At 42.9% G+C, this 20,345-nt stretch overlaps 1 protein-coding gene across 4 annotated transcripts in view; it reads right to left on the reverse strand.

Moving 5' to 3' along the window:
- Positions 1 to 972: 972 nt before the first annotated feature.
- Positions 973 to 20,345, reverse strand: part of LOC120541218 (dedicator of cytokinesis protein 7-like) — a 105,396-nt gene continuing 86,023 nt past the window's right edge. For 3 of the 4 annotated variants that reach the window (XM_039772651.1, XM_039772650.1, XM_039772647.1), the window contains 10 exons: positions 20,202 to 20,345; positions 19,149 to 19,280; positions 15,551 to 15,565; positions 12,708 to 12,833; positions 12,217 to 12,306; positions 8,877 to 9,113; positions 8,557 to 8,700; positions 6,616 to 6,722; positions 4,708 to 4,875; positions 973 to 3,011 (listed from right to left, as the gene is read on the reverse strand). In XM_039772651.1, coding sequence (XP_039628585.1) covers positions 2,969 to 3,011; positions 4,708 to 4,875; positions 6,616 to 6,722; positions 8,557 to 8,700; positions 8,877 to 9,113; positions 12,217 to 12,306; positions 12,708 to 12,833; positions 15,551 to 15,565; positions 19,149 to 19,280; positions 20,202 to 20,345 — 1,206 coding nt within the window. In that variant the 3' untranslated portion in view covers positions 973 to 2,968. The remainder of the gene's footprint in view (positions 3,012 to 4,707; positions 4,876 to 6,615; positions 6,723 to 8,556; positions 8,701 to 8,876; positions 9,114 to 12,216; positions 12,307 to 12,707; positions 12,834 to 15,550; positions 15,566 to 19,148; positions 19,281 to 20,201) is intronic. The other variant, XM_039772648.1, reaches the window with a different exon arrangement.

The following is a 20,345-nucleotide window of genomic DNA, read 5'->3' on the forward strand; positions in this document are numbered from 1 at the left end:
CCTACAATCACTCCCAACAAGATGATGCCAGCCTTGTGAGCAGCAGGAGTGGGCACTGCTGTGGCAGGTGGCATCCCTGTTAGGCCACTGTGCCATTTTTCACTTTAAGGTGAGTAAGTAACTTGAACGCTCACTCCGCTCATTCAGAAAATACCCAGCATAACCGGCAGTAGGGGGCACCACGAATCTCAAAGGCACACACCGCTAAACACAGTGCTGTATTTTATGCAAATATTTGCCCATTTAGACCTTCTGCATGCCCATCTGATGTAGACTCAGCAGCAGTAGGCTTGTGGGCATCATGTTTTCTAACACCACGCCGCTATGATTTCAGATTCAGACGAAAAGAATTGGCACAGTGGCGCCCGAGGAAGCAGATGTTTTAGATGATGGCCAGGCCTGTCAGGGGGCCCCATGACCGTCCTCTGCCACACCTCAGTCTGGTTTTTATTAGGACTAAAGGCCAACATGGGCAGGCCGCCCACCCGCTTGGCTAGTCAGGAAGCTGAACAGCTGTGCTGCTTGCTGCCAGTCTGACAATAACAAATAAGATGGCGAACACGGGCAGGCTGAGCTTGAGGGCAGTGGAGCTTAGCAAATCTGTGACCTGTTGGAGTTAATGCTAACAGAGAGCAGGGGGCACAGGTCTGCGCTTAAGTGGTTTGATTTGTCCACTTGTATGATTTAGCTAGAAACGAAGGGACGGCAATCACCCATTGTAAAGGCGCTATATGAAAGACTCCTGCTTCAAATGCTCCTGTGGAGTTTTCTTTCTACTGCTCCAGTTAACTGTTATTTCTATGGGTGTGCTCTTCAATGATTGGCTCCTGCCTTGTGCCCAGTGTTGCAGTGATAGCCCCCACCCCCCAAACTGCAGATATCCGAGTCGTGGGCAGCACCCGTCCATACAAGCCGATATGGAGAGGCTTGGCACTCACATGCCAACACACAGACACATTAGAGCCGTGCCACTGCTGGCCAAACGCCACTCTCCCACTTTTATTTCTGCACAACAGCACAACTTAGTGGTGTAAAGGAAAAGTGCACTTGGTACACAGCATTTGAAAAACCTCAATGCAGCTGCAGAAATAATTAGGAATAAATAACAAGGAGAACGCCAAAGAAGAAACAGAACGAGGCTGATGTCCTATTTAGATGCGACAAACTAGAAGTGGGGACACCTTTGGGTGTCTAGGTCTGATGTACCTCATTCGGTGATGGAAAACAAAACTGAAGGAAAAGCAGATCCCTTGTGTCAGGACATGGGGGCAAAAGCAGTCTGTACTGGGAATCACACTACACCCGACAAGGATTCCAGACTACACGGTCACTGCAGGACGCGTCACTCCATAAGAGAACTTAGAATGGGCAACAAATTCGAAGAATTCCAGCCAGGAGCAGACATGAGGGCACCAAGCCATCCATACTTGAGGAGACCTGGCTGATACTGGAAACACAGAGAGCTGTTAACCATCCAGCTGGAGGAATTCCAGGAAGTATTGGGAATGACAACACCAACCAAAAGAATTCCAGTCTGCATTGACAATCAAGTGTTCAACTCAAAGAATTCCAGTCTGCGCGCTTCTGGCTGACAGAATTCCAATCTGGTGCCCATACACAATCTTCAAATTGGCAGAATTACAGTCAGCACTGGGAAAGAAGCTTTTTAATCATAAAATTCCATTTGAACTGGAGAAATTTCAGTCTACTCTGGGGCAGCAGAACTCCATTGTATACATGGAATTAAGCTTGTGACTGAGAATTCCGGTCTACTGTGGTGATCTTGGTTCTGGCTAATAGAATTCCAGTGAGCAGGGAATCCTGCTTCTGGTGGACAAAATTCCAGTTGATATTTAGATTCAACTGGTGGAATTCGAGGCTGCAATGGGAATTAAGCATCCAACTGGCAGAATTTCAAGCTGCAGTGAGATGTAATTTCCTAATTGACAGAATTCCTTTCTGGTTCCCAGTGCAATCTTCCATCAGACTCAAATCCAGTCTACCAGTCTTCACCTGCCACAATTAGGTTACACACTGGGAAATAAGGACTTCCGTCTGACTGACAGAATTCCAGTCTGCATCAGGAATCCAATCCCTTGTCTCACAGAATTCCAGTTTTGTTTGGAAATGAAGTTTCCATTTGTTATTAGTAATCAGGTTTTCAGACTAATAGAGTTGCTGTTAGCACTGAGATGACAGATTTCCATTATGCACTGGGACTCAAGCTTCTAACAGGTGGAATTCCGGTCTGATTTCCTGTCCAATCCTCAAATTCTTAGAAATATAAATGAAGGATCTGAACTGGTGGTATTCCAGTCTGCAGCACGATGGCAAAATTTCATGACACACTTGAAAGTCAAACTTCTGACTGATAGAACTCCATTGAGCACAGGGCTTCAGGAGAGCCTTTGGGGGCTCCACTGTCTATTCAGAGGTCTAACTTCTTCTGCGCCAATGACAGTTTTCTCTTTCACTTATAGTATCTGATCTTCCATCCCAGCTTCCTCCAGAGCAGAAATGAAGGCTAAAAGGTGACATGAAATGAAGGCACTGTTGGCCAGGTCTCCTTAGGCACCCTCCACCCGACTAAGACCCTCCCCCCCGCACAAGTCGAGCCCCCAGTATTACAAGCTGCTTTCCAGTGGGTTTCTTTGGACAGAGCAATTGTTCGTAGTGCAAAGATGAGGAGCAGATTCCACCCTTCTGCCATGAAGGCAGCTCCTTGTCCACCTTCCTCCGTGTCAATTCGGAAGAAGAATGCCACCCGCAAACCATGGGGGTGGGGCTCAGGGAAGGGGTATGGTGTGGTGGAGGGGGGGTTGGGGGCTTTGAGTGATTAATAAAAGCAAAGGCAGGTCCATCTCTGCTTCAGGGCCAAGAAATAAATGCCATATGCACTTCCAAGATGTCTCAACCCCGCGCCCAAATGATCCAAACGTTTTTCACAGCTTACAAATTCGGAGCATCTTCAACCTTCAACTTTTCGGAGGCTTGATCGACTGAAGGAATTCCTATGAAAAGAGAATGAAAAAACAAAAGATCAACACATGATTGCGACTAAAAGCGCAGTTATTGGCACATATAAGTAAGAATTTCACTGTACTCCGTTTGACCGACCACCATCCATCCATTTTCTATTACTTATCCAATCCGGGTTACGGGGGCAAAGATGTTCAGACATTCCTTTTCTCTGCCACATCCTCCAACCCGAGGTCTCCTCCTGGCTAGACATGGCCAAAACCCCGCCACAGGGAGCAGTCCAGGGGGTATCCTAATAAGGCACCCAGACCACCTCAACTGGCTCCTTTCGATGTGTAGGACCAGCAGCTCTACTTTGAGCTCCTCATCCTCTTGCTGAGGCTGAGCCCAGACACCCTGTGAAGGAAGGTCATTTCTGCAGCTTGTATCTGTGATCGTGTTTTTTCCGCCTCTACCCAAAGCTAATGGCCATAGGCGAGGGCAGGAATGTGGATTGATCAGCAAATCGAGAGCTTTGTCATTCAGTTCAGGTCGGTCTTCACTACGACGGATTGATAGAACGTCTGCACAAGTGCTGATGCCACTCTGCCCTCACTTGTGGACAAGGCCCTGAGATACTTAAACTTGAGGTTGTACTTCATCTCCATCCTGGAAAGGGCACTCCACTGTTTTCAGGATGAAGAATGTCCAGGATTGTGTCCTCAGGATTGTACCTCTACCCTTTGAAGATGATGTGGTCATGTTTGCTGCAGGATGTGACAGAGTCTACAGTGGAGTGTGAAGTGGTTCTGTACCTACAAGACCGAGGGCACATTTCTCAGTTGGAAAAAGCGCTGGGGGTGCTTGGGGGGGAAAGGAATGTATAAGCCCATTAATTACTGCATATGTCATAAGAGAATATTCTCAGACTCACTTACACAATTCAAGGGCATGGTGGGACCAGAACCTATCCCTGTGGTATTAGGCCCACAGCAGGATGATGCCCGTCCACATGAGCGACTCTTCATTTTTACATGGAGCTCTTTATGTTACTGTATAAGTGGGCAAGTGATGATGAGCAGGACAACAATCTAAAAGTCATGAGAGATCACAACCTGGCAGGGATGCCCTGTCAGCTTGCTCTTGACTGGAGTTCATTACAAAAGAATGAGAATCCCTCAAGACACTAGTGAAGAGGAAGCTGCTCTTGTCTATGGTGTCTCAACTCCCTGCAGAGCCTCTTGGGAAGTGTAGTTTTTGCATGAGGGCTGACTTGGAACTGCTTCCTGAAGGGCTAATAGGCACTAGAAGGTCTTCTTTCTCCTCAGCTAAAAGAGACTGGAATTGGGAGAGGAGGAAGAGGCAGCTCAGAGGAAGACAGGAAGCAAGGCAGGACCTCACTTGGGGGTTTAGCTACTTAACCTGCCTAACTGTGTAAAGACAGACGCAGGAAGGCCACAGTGTTTTTCTTTATTATTTTTTCTCATGTGCCTTATTTTTGAGCAATAAATGAACCCTGCAGCCCCCTGGTGGACAGTACCGGTGTGCCTCTGGGTGTGATGCCCATTCTGTCACGTGTATTAAAAAACAGTCATATCCTTAACACTTCTAGATCATTCCAAAATACACTACAAGGAGAAGAGCTGCCACAGAAAACAAGCACTTGCAGCTGACAGCTCTGTGCCCTTTGGATAACGGAGTCTGGGAGATCCTGAGAGCCCCCCAACCCACCATACCCCTTGGCAGTACCTCTGGCTTGTGGGTGAGACGACCGGCTTGTAAAGCTGTGGAATCTTCCGGTGGATGAGGGGGTTCAAGGCCTCCTTGAGCCGGTGGTAGTTGCGCTCCAGCTCTCGGTGGTACTCTTTCTGGTCGGGGCCAATCAGGGTCTTGTTCTTGCGGAGGGCGTCTTCACACCTGAGAAGGTCAACCATCACAAGAGAGTTAGCGTCTGCCAAGGCTAAGACAGGTTTCTCACCAGCCTTACATTTAAAATTTTCCTAATTTGTCTTCTTTGTTCATTGTTTTCCATTATCTATACACAGTTGTGTGAAAAAGTAAGTGCACCCCATAGAAATGGTCCTTTTTTTATTTATTTATTTCAACATATGTGAAGAGGAAAACAGTAGATCTTCATGCAAACAGCACCAACCGATAAAGGGAAAAATAAATAAAACCATAAGGAAATATGTGCCATCATTTACTCAACAAAAACATCAATGGACGTACTGCCCTGCTGGGAAAGCATAAGTGCACCTTCGGCCTCAGATGCCGGTACTACCCAATTAGAAGAAATGACTCCTTGTAGCCATTTTGCAAAACTGCCCACTGGTCTCTGACATCAGCAGTTACATTTTTGAACATTCAGCCATGCAAAAGTCCTTCAGTTGCCACATGTTTGTGGGTTTTCTTGCATGCCCTGCCTGTTTCAAATCCCCTTAACGTTATCTGAATGGGATTCAAACCGGGGCTTTGACTCTGCCAGTCCATAAACCTCCATTTCTTTTTTGAGCCATTCCTTCATTGATTTGCCAGTGGGCTTCAGATCATCATCTTGGTGAAAGGTCCATTTCAAATTCAACTTTTGGACAGATGGCCTCACATTATCCTCAAGCAGAATTCATAGTTGACTCGATGACTGCAAGCTGCCTTGGCCCTGAGGCAGCAAGGAAAGCCCAAAACAGAACACTTCCACCACCGAGCCTCACAGCTGTTATGAGGTTCTTCTCCTAAAATGCTGTGAAACATGTCTACTGTTTCTACGGCCAGCAAAACAATCTGTCTAGAGCACATTGTTCCAGAAGGTTTGGTATTTGCCTAGATGTTTAATGGCAAACTATGGACATACCTTTCGTTATGAAAATTGTAATATTTGGTGGTGACTTTAGAAGTTCAACATGCAAACAGAGCATTAATTATAGAAGACTGTATGAAGAATAATCCTCGACTTATCAAGTTTGTGGTTAACGCAAACATTGGAGCAGATCCAGAAAAGCTGACTTTATGGAATTTTTGCTTCAAATGGCTAATGGTGAACTCAAGATAAAATTTACAAATACGTGACACTGGTGTGGCCATTATGCACATCTGCATCTTTGACTATGCTGAAGGACAGGATAATATTTACCATTTAATGAAGGCAACATCTGGATCATCTGCTAACCCTGAATGACTAAATGAAATAAAACGCAGCATCATCATTTGCCCCAAGAACATGTGCATCACATATTAACTGACGGAAGGCAAAGACAAGACGGACTTCAGTAGAGTCAGCAAAACTTCTGAAGATGAAAATGAACTTTTTCATGAACAATTGAACTTCTGCATTGAATTCATTAACTCAGCTAATTAGAGCAAACATGTCCAAAAGTGGTTTGGAGCTCCCACAAGGGGGCACCACTTGGTTTATAATGTTAGCTACACTCCACAGACAAGGCTGATATGCCTGTGAGGTTTCAGAGGGCTGGCAAAGCCAGGCAGTGTATGGCATCAAGGCTACCAACTGTGGAGAATTTCCCTGACCAGCCACTTTGCCTCCCCATCATTAAACCAATGAACAGGCTCGTAAATCAAGCGAGTCTAATTGAATCAGTTCAGAATTTTCCCATTGACTCCCACCCTGCACTACACGGTGGCCCAACAGGAGGAGGCTCCCACCTCTTGGTGAAGTCTTTGAAGCACAGCCGCAGCTTGTTATGGTGTCGAAACAGTTTTGGATCATCAGGGATATCGGCCAGGAAGACTTGGGCAACTTCAAGGGGGCCCTGTGTAGAGAAGGGAAATAAAAAAAAAAAAACGTTCATAATGAGTCCTTGCCAACAGAAGACCAACCACAGCCTACAGGTGTGTCCCTCAAAAGTGTGGTGGGAATCCAAAGGAGTCACATTAAGTCAAGAATGCTGGGTGCCTCCTGCCATTTCCCACAAGGTCTCACTTTTTAACTGCTACATGTTCTGCCTGGTGACTGTGGCATGCCAAAGTTAGCAATGTAGTGGCCGACTAGAAGGTGGAAATCAATTTAAAAAATATTACAAAAAAAAGGCTAAAAAGTCAGAGTCATCAAAGACCAAAAGTCAAGGCCAATCTCCCTAAAATAATCTTTAATAACCAACCTGCAAAACATCTTTTAAAAATGCAATCAGAAACTTAAGATGCTGACAACAGTGTGGTTCCATCTTAAATAGCGTTTACCGCCAGATGCCAGCTTCCATCTGATAAGTGTTCACATTAACGCCAAAACAAATTGCACAAAATGGAGGCACCCGACAACACAAATAATCACACAATCAAAAATACCCTCATAGTCAAAATAAAAATAATAAGACACAGAAATACGAGTTTAGCGCACCTCAAACCCCAGAAGTCTTCACATCAGTGAAGCAACAGAGCCTGATGAACTAAATGGTCTGCTCTTTATTGTCAAACCTCTCATGTTCAAGAGACAGTTGACTCAGTGAAGCACCCAAATTGAAACTGCTAGCTAGCCGGCCAGTGTCTGAAGTGTCCGGGCACACTAACTGCCCCACCACACCACGGCCACCTTCACCCTGTCTGCTCCTCATTGGACATTAAAACTTTACATTATGTAGCATCTTACAGTTAGCCAATGTCAGTCCTGCAACGCAATCCCCTTGTCATGTGGCGAGGACTTGTGGCTACAGGCAGTGACACTTCAGCACAAGGATGCTCAGGTGCAAACCCTCAAGCAACTTACTTCAAACGACAAATGTGTGCTGAAGGCTTTTGTTTTTGAGGTCAGGGAGATCTGTTAAATAATCACAACACTTGAGAGTGGAGAAGTGTGGCCTGTCAGTTAGTACTTGTGAGTACCAATGACAATAATGACAATGTATACCATAACAGACTGACTGAGAGATGGATATGAAAGGTACTATATGATAGATAGATAGATAGATAGATAGAGAGATAGATAGATAGATAGATAGATGTCAAAAGTGGACTTATAAATCTTCTGTGCAGACTGTTCATTCACAGTCTCCATTTTCCTCTCTAGAATGGATTAATAACATCCAGAACAAAGCTGGCACCACTTCTACCCCAAGGCTCACCTCTTCCTTCCAATAAAAATAAAAGGATGCAACTCCTAAGATCTAAAAGTCATTTGAGCCAGAGAGTCGGAGCTGTGCAGGCAGTTTTGCAATTATTTGATTTCCCACCAGAGGGCGCCACAACACCCTTTTTTTTGCTATTGGGAATTATTCTTGTATTTTTCTTTTTCTCTTTTCCACTTTCAGCCATCTGGAGCCCCAAAACTTTGGTGCTGTTGAATCTCCTTATTTACAACAGATAGACAGAAAATATATGAAAGGCACTATAAAATAGGTGAGTTAGACAGAAGTTTCAAGGTAAGTAAGAATTTCCCTGGACTCTGTACAGGTGATGGAGATGATGCAATGACCCTTAGTGTTTTAAATACACGATGAACATTTACTCAGTGTATATAGCACCTTTCATTGACTCACTGGGGTCCTCTAATTCTCATAGCATTTTGAATCTTCTTTCAGTAATGATAATTTTTTGCATATGTATATCACCTTTCAATGAACACGATTAGCACTTATGTCTTGCTCTGCATACCTGGTTGACAGTGGTGCCCACACAGCCCTGCAGCACCATTTGCAGCATCTTGGCATCGGCAGGGTCCTGATGTGTGGCAAATGCCAGCTCCTGGGTCTTCTTCTGCATGTCCTCAATTGCCACCTCAATAGGAATGAGTATGATCTACAAGAAAAAAGTAAGGGTAAGAGGGGTTCAAAACAATGGTCATGGGGCTTCTATGCCATTCTGTCTGATGTTAATCATTATAATGAGTGTGATGGGCCAGGAACCACAGTGTGGTCAACAAAAGACTATTTCAAAACTTTAAAATGGGACCCAAAGCTCCCAGTTCTACTCACCTCCTCTTTCTGGGTGACGTTGATGCGCGTCTTGATGTAAGGGAAGGCGTGTGAGGTGGTGAGGATGGTCTTACGCTTGTACTGTTCATGGAGGTCACCGTGCGCACGGCCATCCAGTGTGAAGGGTGTGCAGAACATGAATGTGCGCAGGTTGTAATTCTTGTCGAAGTACGTGACACGGTCCTTCAGCTCATACGTGTCAAAGAAAGGCTCCACATAAGTGATTTGGATGTATGCCTGGGGAGAAGAGGGACGCCAGAACGGTTTGCTCACAGGAGGGTTAGCATTAATACCCACGTTAGATACCATACCATTCTCAAAGCAATTCAGGTTCACATTGAGCCAGAGTTTATGCCAGAAGAATTTAAAGCAAGTCAGGACAGGATGGTAGCCTGTCGCAAGGCTCCCTCAGATTTGGAATTACAAGTTCATTTAATGTGGACCTCTCTTTGGGAATCAGAAATGGGAAGAACAAGCACACTCCAAATAGTCAACATCCAGGCATGGCATTTCAAACTTGGGATGCTAAATATGCGAGGAGACAGCACTACCCGTAACATCACCATGCCACACAAACACAAATAGATGGTGACCCCACCCTCATCAAACTGCACCTTGAATGGAGGCACACTTTTCACAAGCAGGTGGGGGAAATGAGGACATTGGCACACACACCAGTCTGTGTCATCGCCCAGCACGCTGCTGTGTTGTAACTCAAACAAACTACTCTGAGTTCACTCTGGCATACACAGTTGTTACCACATAAAGTCGGTGCCCATCGTTAATCAAATCCAGCAGCATTCAAACACACACTATAGGGGGCATGTGGGCAGCTGCAGCCTCCATGTTGGACCAATGCCAGAGAAAAGTTGTGCTGGTTAAAACATGAAGTCCATGCGGGCTGGCTTTAGGTCCACAGGTGCTGTTAAGGCTTCATGGAGGCTGCAGGTGAAGTGACTCTGTTCTCATTTTCAGCTCATATCGGATTTTTTTGTTTGACTGTTTACATTCATTTTGCAAATCTGATACGACTGTGTCCCAATATCTGTCCTGAACAGGCAAAATTAACACAAATTAACTCATTAGATGGGTGCAACCTCTTAGACAAAAATGAAAACTAACAACACGCAGACTGCAGATTATTTACAGGGCAGGATGTGGAAAGAGACTTTGAGTGGAGCCATCACCGCTAGAATAGCACGTAGAAACCAGCGGACACAAGAGACAAGAAATATGTGCATTTAAGAAAACGGGTCACAGCTGGACTGTACTGGCAAGCTTTGTTTATTGCATTTTATATTTATGTAAAATGACTGAATCGTTGTCGTATAGCAATAAACAAATGACTGAGCAGTATAAATGAGCATTATAAATGGTGGCGGCCTATTAGATCCACCAGCCTTAAAAATAATATCCAACTGTACAGCCACCACACTGTAAGTCAGCACAGGTCTACACCAGCAGTTCCACAACAGAAGTTACATTTGGGGGTCAGTGAGGTTATCATGTAGTGAAAATGGTGTCATGCATGTGCAAGTAGGAGGACATTGTATGGACCAAGTCAAGGTAATTCCACGGCAGGCCAGCGGGTGGCAGACTGCATTTTCAGTTCCCCTACGTTACTTCTGGTCTTTCACTTAAAACCGCCATCTTCCCAAACCTCAAACAGTTCATGTCTGGACTCCAACCAAGACACTTCTGTCAAACAAATCAACCCATTGCAGCCAGGGATAATATACTGGTGGCTGCCCCAAACCTTTTTAAGTGTGCTGAGTCGGATCTTTCACAATGGTTAGGATCAGGGGAAACTGGAGCCTGATTTACATATAAACTAAAGTTCCCAAATTAAAATGGCCAGCCTAATACAGTCACATAACTAATTGAAATCAAAGTATTTAGATAATGTACCCATAACTTTCTGTTTACAGCATCTAAGTCAGAGTATGCAAAGAATGCAATATCACCATCCAGTCAATGCATAATGTCAGAGTTTTTCCAGAGGGAGGACGACTATGGAGAACTTTGTTAGCATGAGAGGAGCGAATGTGAAGGGTGAAGTTAATAATGGTGAATGACCGAGGACGTCATCTGTGGAGTTTTAACACAAGTTTAAAGTTATGTCCATCTGAGAGAGGATTATACTTTCAATGAAATCAGCAATGCATTCAAAGGCCAGAGCTGCAGTCTATTACTTTGTTGATCTTTCAGTCTTATTTTGCTGCGTTTGTCATGACAGTTTATGGATTATCATTATTTTTGCTGTTATTCTTTGATTATTATCTTTGCTGTAGCCTCACCCCCCACTCCCCAATCAGTGCCTTGATTTGAAACCTTGCAGTGCCTGCTTCTTAATTCAAATGATGCCAATATTGAATCTCTTTGTTGTTGTTCCTGAAGGGCTAGAGAGAAGAGAGGCACACAGCATTCTGGGAACAGTTTTCTTTGGCCAGTTTGAATTTTGTTTTTTGATTTTTCAACTTAGTATTATGCATTATTGAAGTTTTTGCTATATGGAACCAAATTTGAAGAGCAATGGCCCTGTTTGTAACACGTGCCACTCAAGCTGTACTGTTTTTAGTCCATAAAAGCAATAACACTTGATTTCAGTTTTTGATGATGATGATTCATAGTTCTGTCTCTTACTTCCCGCTAACCCATTCAGACAGACAATTTCAAACCCTTTTCACCAATGTTCCCTTGGATAATGTCATGTTCACTATCCCAGTAGGCACTGGAGACAAAAATAAGGCAGACAAGTAGCTATGTGTTCAGAAAGAACACTCAATCCCCTTCTGTACTGACTTGAAGAGAGATGGGATATTTTTAATGAAAAGGACCAGGACAGAAAACAAAGTCAAAAAAACAGAGTCAGCAGGACCCATCAACAAAGCTAAAACAAGAAGAAAAATCAAAAGGTGTGGGTCAAGAACTAAAGATTCAAGAACTGGAAAATCAAACATAGAGGTCTTGGAAGTCACAAAAGAAGACGGATTTGCTAGCTGCAAACCTTGATACAACAAGACCATCGATGCCACCTTTTAATCTCTTACCACTTGACCCACGGAGTCGAGGTCACACCCCTCAAGACCAGCACCCGCATCATCAGGACTGGTGGCACCCAATGTAAAACAAAATGGTCATGTGGCTAAACGCAAAAAACGAGAAGTTCCTCAAAAATGCATGAACATATGGAATCTGACTTTGGAATCGAAACCCACGAGTTTCAAAACTCCAAAAGAGACATACAGTTAGCCAGAATTCATTCAGGACAAAGCATACGAAAATATATGAAAAATAATAATCATAACCCAATCCTCCACCAGATGATCGATCACCTTACCTTGTTTGGGTCCAACTTGGCTTTGTCCACAGGGTTGGAATCCTTTATAATTTCAATCATCTCATCACCAAAGCGCTCAGCATAAAACTCCTGAAGTATTAAAAAAGAAACCACAATTTTGTGAAGTAGTGACACACTTCAACGGTCCAGCACAGCCCCCATCCTCCCACGCAACTTCTGACATGTCACTTTGTCCCTTAGGAAAGCAAGGACCACCCATACGGTCACCAAAAGCAGCCGAACGCCTTTCCCCCTTCCATAGGGCCAGCATAGGCCACATTAACTACCAGTGTGTGCCCACCAGTGGATTCAGAAAGTCTTCGGTACTCTTCACTTTCTGCACATTTCCCTGTGTTGTCGATTTCATTTTGAATTGATAAATTTGCTATTTTTGCTCATCAATCTACACTCAATAACCACTAATGACAAAGTGAAAACATCTTTTCAGAAAGGTTTGCAAATTTATTAAAAATCAGTTACAAGTGCTATACCTCCAAGCGATGGGAAATCTCTGCTAGCTTAGTGATTGATGGCTCCTTGTAGACAAACTCCTGTTCATCCAGATCTCCAAATTTGCAGCCATAGAAGCCAACTCGGAAATAAGTGCCAAACATCCTCTGTGAAAGCTGTGGGATGGCGATAGGAGGAAAGCAACGTGAAAATGGGGACTAGACATCCACCGACAGCTAGGGACAGCCATGGGGCCCATCCTGTCTGTCGGGATTCTGCTCTTTCCATCAACAACAAAAAATGCCAGTGAATTTATTTGCTCTGTACACGCTTTAATTTTATGCCTACAGTAAATGCTTCCAGGTTTAAATGAGTGACCTCTGTAGAATAAAGAATCACTTACATTAAATGAAAGAAAACCAGGAGGTGTTTGCATGTCTTAACTATGACACAAAAACAAACTGCATACGCTTTGCACTGTAAGACCACCCAGTAATAGGAGACAAACTGTGACTTACCCCATTTGGGACGAGGCAGGAGGAGTGGGTTCATGTACAGGTCGATGAGACACAGCAAAGAGAAAGACAAAATAAACAGCAAGTCAGCAGAAGCCAAACAGAGCATCACAGAACTGCCTACATAAACTGCAAGACAGAAAATTTTGAAAGAATAGCAGAGGTCAGAGAGGGCGTTTTAAGGACTTTATACATTTGGAGCAGAATGTAATTTAATGAAGGATAAGGGATTATTCAGCAATTTTTTTATACTCTAGAAAAATCGTCCTGGCTATTTCTTTACGTGATCCTACCGAATACAACAGTATCACAAAATGATGTTCTGTTACTGTTATGACTCTACATCGGCCACTGACAACCTTTGTCAGCTGTAGAGGGCACCTACACTGCTCTGGATGGTTTACAATGCATTATGAAAGGCACTATATATAAGAGAGGTTGATTAAAAAAAACTTCTGCCATCTAATCTCTTTTACTATGGTGGTTTTTAAAGGTAAGCCCTCCCTAGTGCTAAGAACCTGTTATGAGGACTTCATACATTTAGAATTTAATCGGCTCCATTTCTGGACAGGACTAGTAATGATGTTGCCACCAGGCAAACTATTGTTCTCCCTACAAGAGAAAATATTCTCAAGAATCATATTGATAAATGATTTATATGATTTTCTGCTATACATCTATGAAATTTTGGCACAGTTGATGCAATGCCACAACAATTCAAGATGCTGGCCATGCTCACATGATAAATGCGTTTCAAAAATAAATGCTGTGTTGTAGTGTTTGATGATAGGGGAACAATGGAGATAGGAAATGCGGGAATTAGTTTAATGGCTGGAGAACAGGAGTTTTAAACCTGACAGCCTCTTAGCATGTTAGTTGGTGAATTTGGGCACAGGGCACGTAAATGGCACTAGAGGCTCCATTTTACACAAGCTAAAGTGCCACAACTGCCCCCTGATGTGATCTCATGCTGGCCATCCACAGACATTGTTCTCTAGGAACAGGGGAGGTAGGAATTTAGAGGGTTGTGGAAGACAGTCCAATATGTGGCAGAAGTAAAGGAGATTAAGGGTGCAGGAACAGGTTGACCTTCTGCCCAGAAGCAATAAAATGTATGCATAAATGTGGCACAAGGCTCTAAGACAGCAATACAAGAAATTCCCAAAGACTGAATGGGGGTGCGTTTTCCAGTGGCACGAGGGTCCTGCAGCTCACAGGCAGGTATGGGTGTCTTGCCCAATAGATCACAAAAGATGAGGGAGTTCAGTAAGCCCAGTAGCCAACAGAGGCACTACACTCTGTATGGGACTTTCATTGTTTTCACATAAAAATGTGAACATCTGCGGTGGGTTGGCACCCAGCCCGGGTGTTCGGATTCAGCGGGTTGGAAAATGGATGGATGGATGGATGGATAAACATGTGAACATTCTGTAAAACACGCTATATAAAGTATGACTGACTGACAAGTGGCTGGAAGTGCAGCTCCAAGAAGTCGGGGCAAAATCTCCAGAGCATGGAGTGTTTTGTCAGGCAGTTTAGGTTGCATTGTAAAGCATCTTCATTATCGTGCTTGTTGCAGAAGGCACTATATAAGACAATTTTTTTTTTGTTTACACCAATTCATCTACAAAAGAAATTAAACGTTTAAAAAACTAAACTAAAATGGAGTTCACATGGCAGAAATTATGAAAGGGTGAGGGATGAGGAACAGACTAAGGATGAAGTTTCCAAAAAGAGAATGAACAACCAAAGGCAGGATGAAGTGATTTATGCTTAGTAGAACTGCCTCTTCATAGTGCCCCAGAACTAGCCCCACCCATTCTGAGGGGGAGAGAAAGAGAGCCCCAGCACTAGCCCTACCATGTCAGAGGAGGAGAGCCCCAGTACTGGTTCTACTTCTCTGGGTGAAGAGAGACCCCAGGAGTATTTATCCTTTCTTTATTTCCTCCCCAGAGTATCCAGGGACCCCAGTATATGCCCCTCTCTCCTCTATTTTGCATGATATTTTTTTTTTAACTCCTCTTTCTATTTTAAATATCTCAAGCCCAGCTGTCAGCCATCACCTCATCCTTACCTCTGGTGAGACAGCATCCCAGACAAACTTGAATGGAACTTTTAAAGTTAAGAGGTTAAAGAAATTTTAAAAAGGCAGGCAAGCGGGCAGGCAATCCAGCTGAACACAACACAGCAGAAGGCGGGCGGGCGGGCGAGCGAGCGGGCTCATGCGATTGACAGAGAATGAAACTGAGCAAGTCAAGAATGAGATCCCTGTGAGGAAGCAGCAACAGCAGCACATGCAGGCGGTTGGTAGCAGGCAGGAAGAGCAGGAGACAAGACAAGGCAACAAAGTCAAACATCGGGGCGCCTACCTCCCAGCCTGAGCTCTGCGAACGGATAAGGGTTGGGGGGTAAAAAAGACCAGAGGAAAGAAAGGAAAAAAAAAAAAAAGAGAAAGACATTTAGAAGAGGTGTTGAGTTTGGAGAATCGTCTGAGACACATCCAGAAATTAAACAGAGATGAGAAGGAGGCCTTCTGGATAAGCAGCACTTTTTAGACTTTTAGCAATCTTCAGTGGGAGAGGCAGAATTAGTCAACTTAGAACAAGGCTTACAAAATGAAACATAAAGACGGTCAGCCACAGCCAGTAGTGCGTTTTATGGTGGAGGTGGACCAGAGGAACATTAAGTAATTGAGCCATTTTATGGACCCACTTATCCCTTTACAGCGTCAGAGGTAAGAAAGGACCCTACCTTTTTTCACACAGCAGTCCGTGCATGCATCTCAAATCAATCAAACAGCCGAGTGCCAGAATACCAAAAATGGAAAAGCGAAACACCCACCAAAAAAAAAAAAAAAAAGGCCAAAACCAATAATAAAACCTGAGTCCTACAAGCAGTGAGGTGCCAGCATTAACCAGTATGTCGTCAAAGCTCATTTTTGAAACATATTAAAGACATTGGTAGGTCGTGTGCACCAAAAACATTCAAAGGAAAAGTTTGTGCCCAGTTTGGAATTCCTTGGATTTCTGCATCAATTCCTAACCCTGTGGCCTGACGTACAGCTAAGGCTGGTGTCGCACCACATGTCATTTCTAATGATTTCCTGTCGTCGTTGAAGATGATTCAGAAAGTACTGAGACCCTGTCACTTTCAGCAGGCTTCATTGTGGGGTTGTTTTAATTTTAATTGGATACACTTGCCATTTTTGCCCATCTTTCATTAAGGTTTTTAAAAAATTTGCACCTCAGATACATGTTAAGGAGGTGGTATTTTTTATAGGATTAGTTGATATTGTAAGGTCTGAGAAATTACAAGAATGGATAGTGCAGGATTTTATTAAACTAATTCAGAAAACATTTCCAGCAGCATTTATTACATTTTTGCCACCTCCTGATTTAAAGGATGAGAAATATCAAGAGAGGATTAAGGAATTGATAGATTTACTTGAGCCAATATTATATTTTTCATCTTTTCCACAATGTGAGGAGTTAGAAAAGTATGTTAGATTATCTGAACAACAGGCGTTTGATCTTTTTGTTGAAGTGGTTCCTTATTTTGAATTTCATCCGGTAACACCATTATCTAAGGTAACTTAGACGGCCCACCCCCTCACTCAAATTCTAACCTTAAAATCAATTTAAGAAGTCTCTGATGTTAAGTTAGCAGTTAATTGGCTATCATAGTTTTTAATACTGTTTCCCTATTTTATGCCTAATCTTAAATTGATTATTATAACCCTAATATTAAATAGATATTTGGAGAACTTCCCTGATGTTAAGTCTATACAGGGCAAGAATTTGTAAGTTAGTAAGTTATAATTGTTTAAGAAAGAATTTACATAGATTCTTGGGATATTTGATGAAGCCTAAAGTTAAAACTATTACTGAAGCTTAATATTAAACTTTTTTATATGATAGCTTTTAAATAGTTACTTTTTTTAAAGGTACTTATTAAATATCAGTTAAGTATTTTATGTAAATGAATAGATTAATTTATTTATTTATTAATTGGGAATCTCTATGTCTTGTGTGGAAAATTGTTAAACATTTAATTTAATATCCCATTTAGTGTACCAGCGCGTTTTTTGCCCCATATTGGGGTTCATCCTCCATTAATCCTAACCTAACCCATAATGACAAAGTGAGGACATGTTTTCAGAAAGATCTGCAAATTTTTTTTTTTTTTTTTTTTTTAAATCAAAACCTGAAATCTCATTCATAAAAAGTATTCAGACTCTTAGAAGCCCCATTGTTCTAACTTTAAGTCTTCCTGGTAAGTCTCTACAAGTTTTGAACACCAGCATTTGGGTAGTTAATCCTATTCTTCCTGGCAGATCCTCTCAAGTTCTGTTAGAATGAATGGGACCTGCCATTTTCAGGTCTCTCCATACATGTTCTATGGAGATGTACAGTATGTCTGGGCCACTCAGAGACTTGTCCTGAAGCCACTCCAGGGTTATCATGGCTGTATGCTTCAGGACACTGGACAGTCACCGCAGTCTCAAGTGACATGCACTCTGGAGCAGATTTTCTTTTAGGACCTCTCTGTATTTGGCCTCAGTTCTGTCCAGTCTGCCTGACCCTGCACCGCCATCACATTACACTGTAGGGCTGGTAATGGCAGGTGATAGGCACTGCTTGGTCTTCACCAGACACAGTGCTTTTGTCTCATACAGTAAGACCTGGGAGTCTTTTTCATCAAGATCTCTGAGTCCTTTCAACTGTCATGTGCCTTTTACTCAAACGTGGCTTCCATCTACCAGTCCACCAAACACGCCTGATTGAAGGAGTGCTGCTGAGATGGTTGTCCTTCTGACGGGTTCTGCCACTTCAGCAGAGACCTTGTGAAACTCTTGCTAGAGTGACCACTGGCACCTTCTATACTCAGGTACACCTATGCCTTTCTAAATGATGTCCAATCAATTCAGTTGGCCACAAGAGGACTCTAATTAAAGTTCTAGTCACATCACGAGGAGAACTGAAGCAAATAGGACCACCTAAGCACAATGTGGAATGCCACAGCAAAGGAGCTTAATAATAATATAAATAGGAGATTTGAAATTTTGATTTTTTTAATAAATTTGCAAGCCTTTCTGAAAACTCGTTTTCACTTACTCACTGTAGGTCATTAAGTATAGACTGATGGGCAAAAATGGCAAATGTATCCATTTAAAAGTAAATACAACACAATACAGTGAGCTGAAAGTGAGAGGATCTAAAATGTTTCTGAATCGACTGCATGTTCTGTTTTATGGGTAAGCTTAACATTCCATGAACTTTTAAAGGAAACTTACTGAGGATTTCTATTGGGCAGCTCACTCAGAAAACTGATAAACCTGAGAGGCAACCTTAGTAAGAAATGGTTGCAAACCCTTGGCATGAAGCATCGCCATAAATTTTCTTCCATTTTCAGATCTAAAGTGTGCATGTTGGGGTAGACAAAATAATGGAGACCCCACATGAAACATGAGTTGAACATTAAAATAACTTAATCGTAACTACAGATGCAGCTGAGCTCTAGGAGGCTGATTGCCAATTCATCAAGTGTCCCCGCTAAAAGGGGTCTGACAATTAGCACTTAGACATGGATGGGGGGGAATGGGTTTGCTTGCAGGGGAGCTTTCAAAGGAAGATATTTCGAATTTCTAAAGAGGCCATTGATTTGTGGTGCAGCAACATGACGTGAAAAAACTGACCCCTTGTTCTCATTGAATCTGTTCTGAAATAACAAAGCAAGATTAAGAAAGACATACTGCAAGAAGCCAGACTGTTAATACAGATTCACAATCTGAACTTTATAAATAAAATGGTGCATGTTTTTATTTTTAAAGGGATGGGTAAAAAGTTTTGTTTAATGGTTCACAAAATAGCATTTATCAATCCAAATCCACTTATCAGCCCACCATAAAGACTGAAGACCCCAACATGTATGAAGTATCAGCCTTTGGGGCCGCAGAGAGCTTATTACCTGGTTATTAATTTTGTTGAAGGCATCCTGCAGCTTGCCGTGCAACACGCTCAGCTTCTTGAAGTCCCGGTTGGCCTCGTGAATGGGAATCAACAGCTTGTAGACTTCGTTGACGGCCTCGTACATGGACCCCTACAAACAGGTAGAGGAAAGTATGGGGAACAATGGGAATTGATTCAATGGTACAGACAAACCTCAGAGCATTTGAAAGGAGACACCAGGGAGTGGCAAGTTTAATAATAATAATAATAATAATAATAATAATAATAAAAAATAATAATAAAGCTGCATTTATGGATGTTGGCCCCATCCCCAAGCCCACCGTTTCTCCTTTTTTGGCTTTGCTGACTTGCAGATTCCTTGTATTGCTGGTTTATTTTAATTACTAAGAGAGTGAGACCTCCAGTCCATTTTCCACTGGTGTTGTGGCAATCACAAGTGCAGTCACCTGAGGGAGATTTAAGACTGGCAGTTGCTTCATCTCTTTGACATGGCATTGCTTCAGCTCCCCAGTCTAAGAATGGGTCTCCTAGTGCTTTGATTTTTACGTCTCTTGTTTAAGCATTTTAATGTTCAATGATTAATACCATGGTTGCTCCCTTGGTTGTTGATTTATCTTTAGTTGGTTATAGAACTGTTTCAATGAAAATAAACTGAGTCCCATTCCGACTGGTACAAGCCCTCACCTTAGTTCTACTGCCATTGCTCCATTCATGTTTCTCAGTGCTGGGTAAACTCTTCCACTGCTCAGTTCTTCCCTACCATAGTTTTATTTCTTCACACTAGCATCTTTCCCATTTATCCGTCGCTTTACCTGACCCCACTACCATAAGTCCATACATCTGCTGCCGCCCCTTCCCGGCCTATCATCACTGGTCTATTCACCAATCCTAGCTGGAATTCCTTTAGTACATTACTCTCCCTTTGTGTTATTCCTGCTTTAATCAATTTATTATCTCCCGATTTTCTGCTTTGATGGCTTGGTACTGAATACCAGTACAATCTCCCTCATATGCTCCCTCACTCACCGATAACCCTGCAGTGTACGCTCACCATAGTGAAGGAAGCAGCTGCCTGCTCCAAAAGCCCAATAAGCCCAGACTCTGTGAAATATTTCCCAGCACAGATCCCCTCCTCATCTGGTGATAGAATGTCATCAGAGACCGCCGATTCTTCCAAGACGTTTGAAGAGATACT

Source organism: Polypterus senegalus, chromosome 12, assembly GCF_016835505.1.
Source record: "Polypterus senegalus isolate Bchr_013 chromosome 12, ASM1683550v1, whole genome shotgun sequence".
In the NCBI taxonomy this organism is placed as follows: Eukaryota; Metazoa; Chordata; class Cladistia; order Polypteriformes; family Polypteridae; genus Polypterus; species Polypterus senegalus.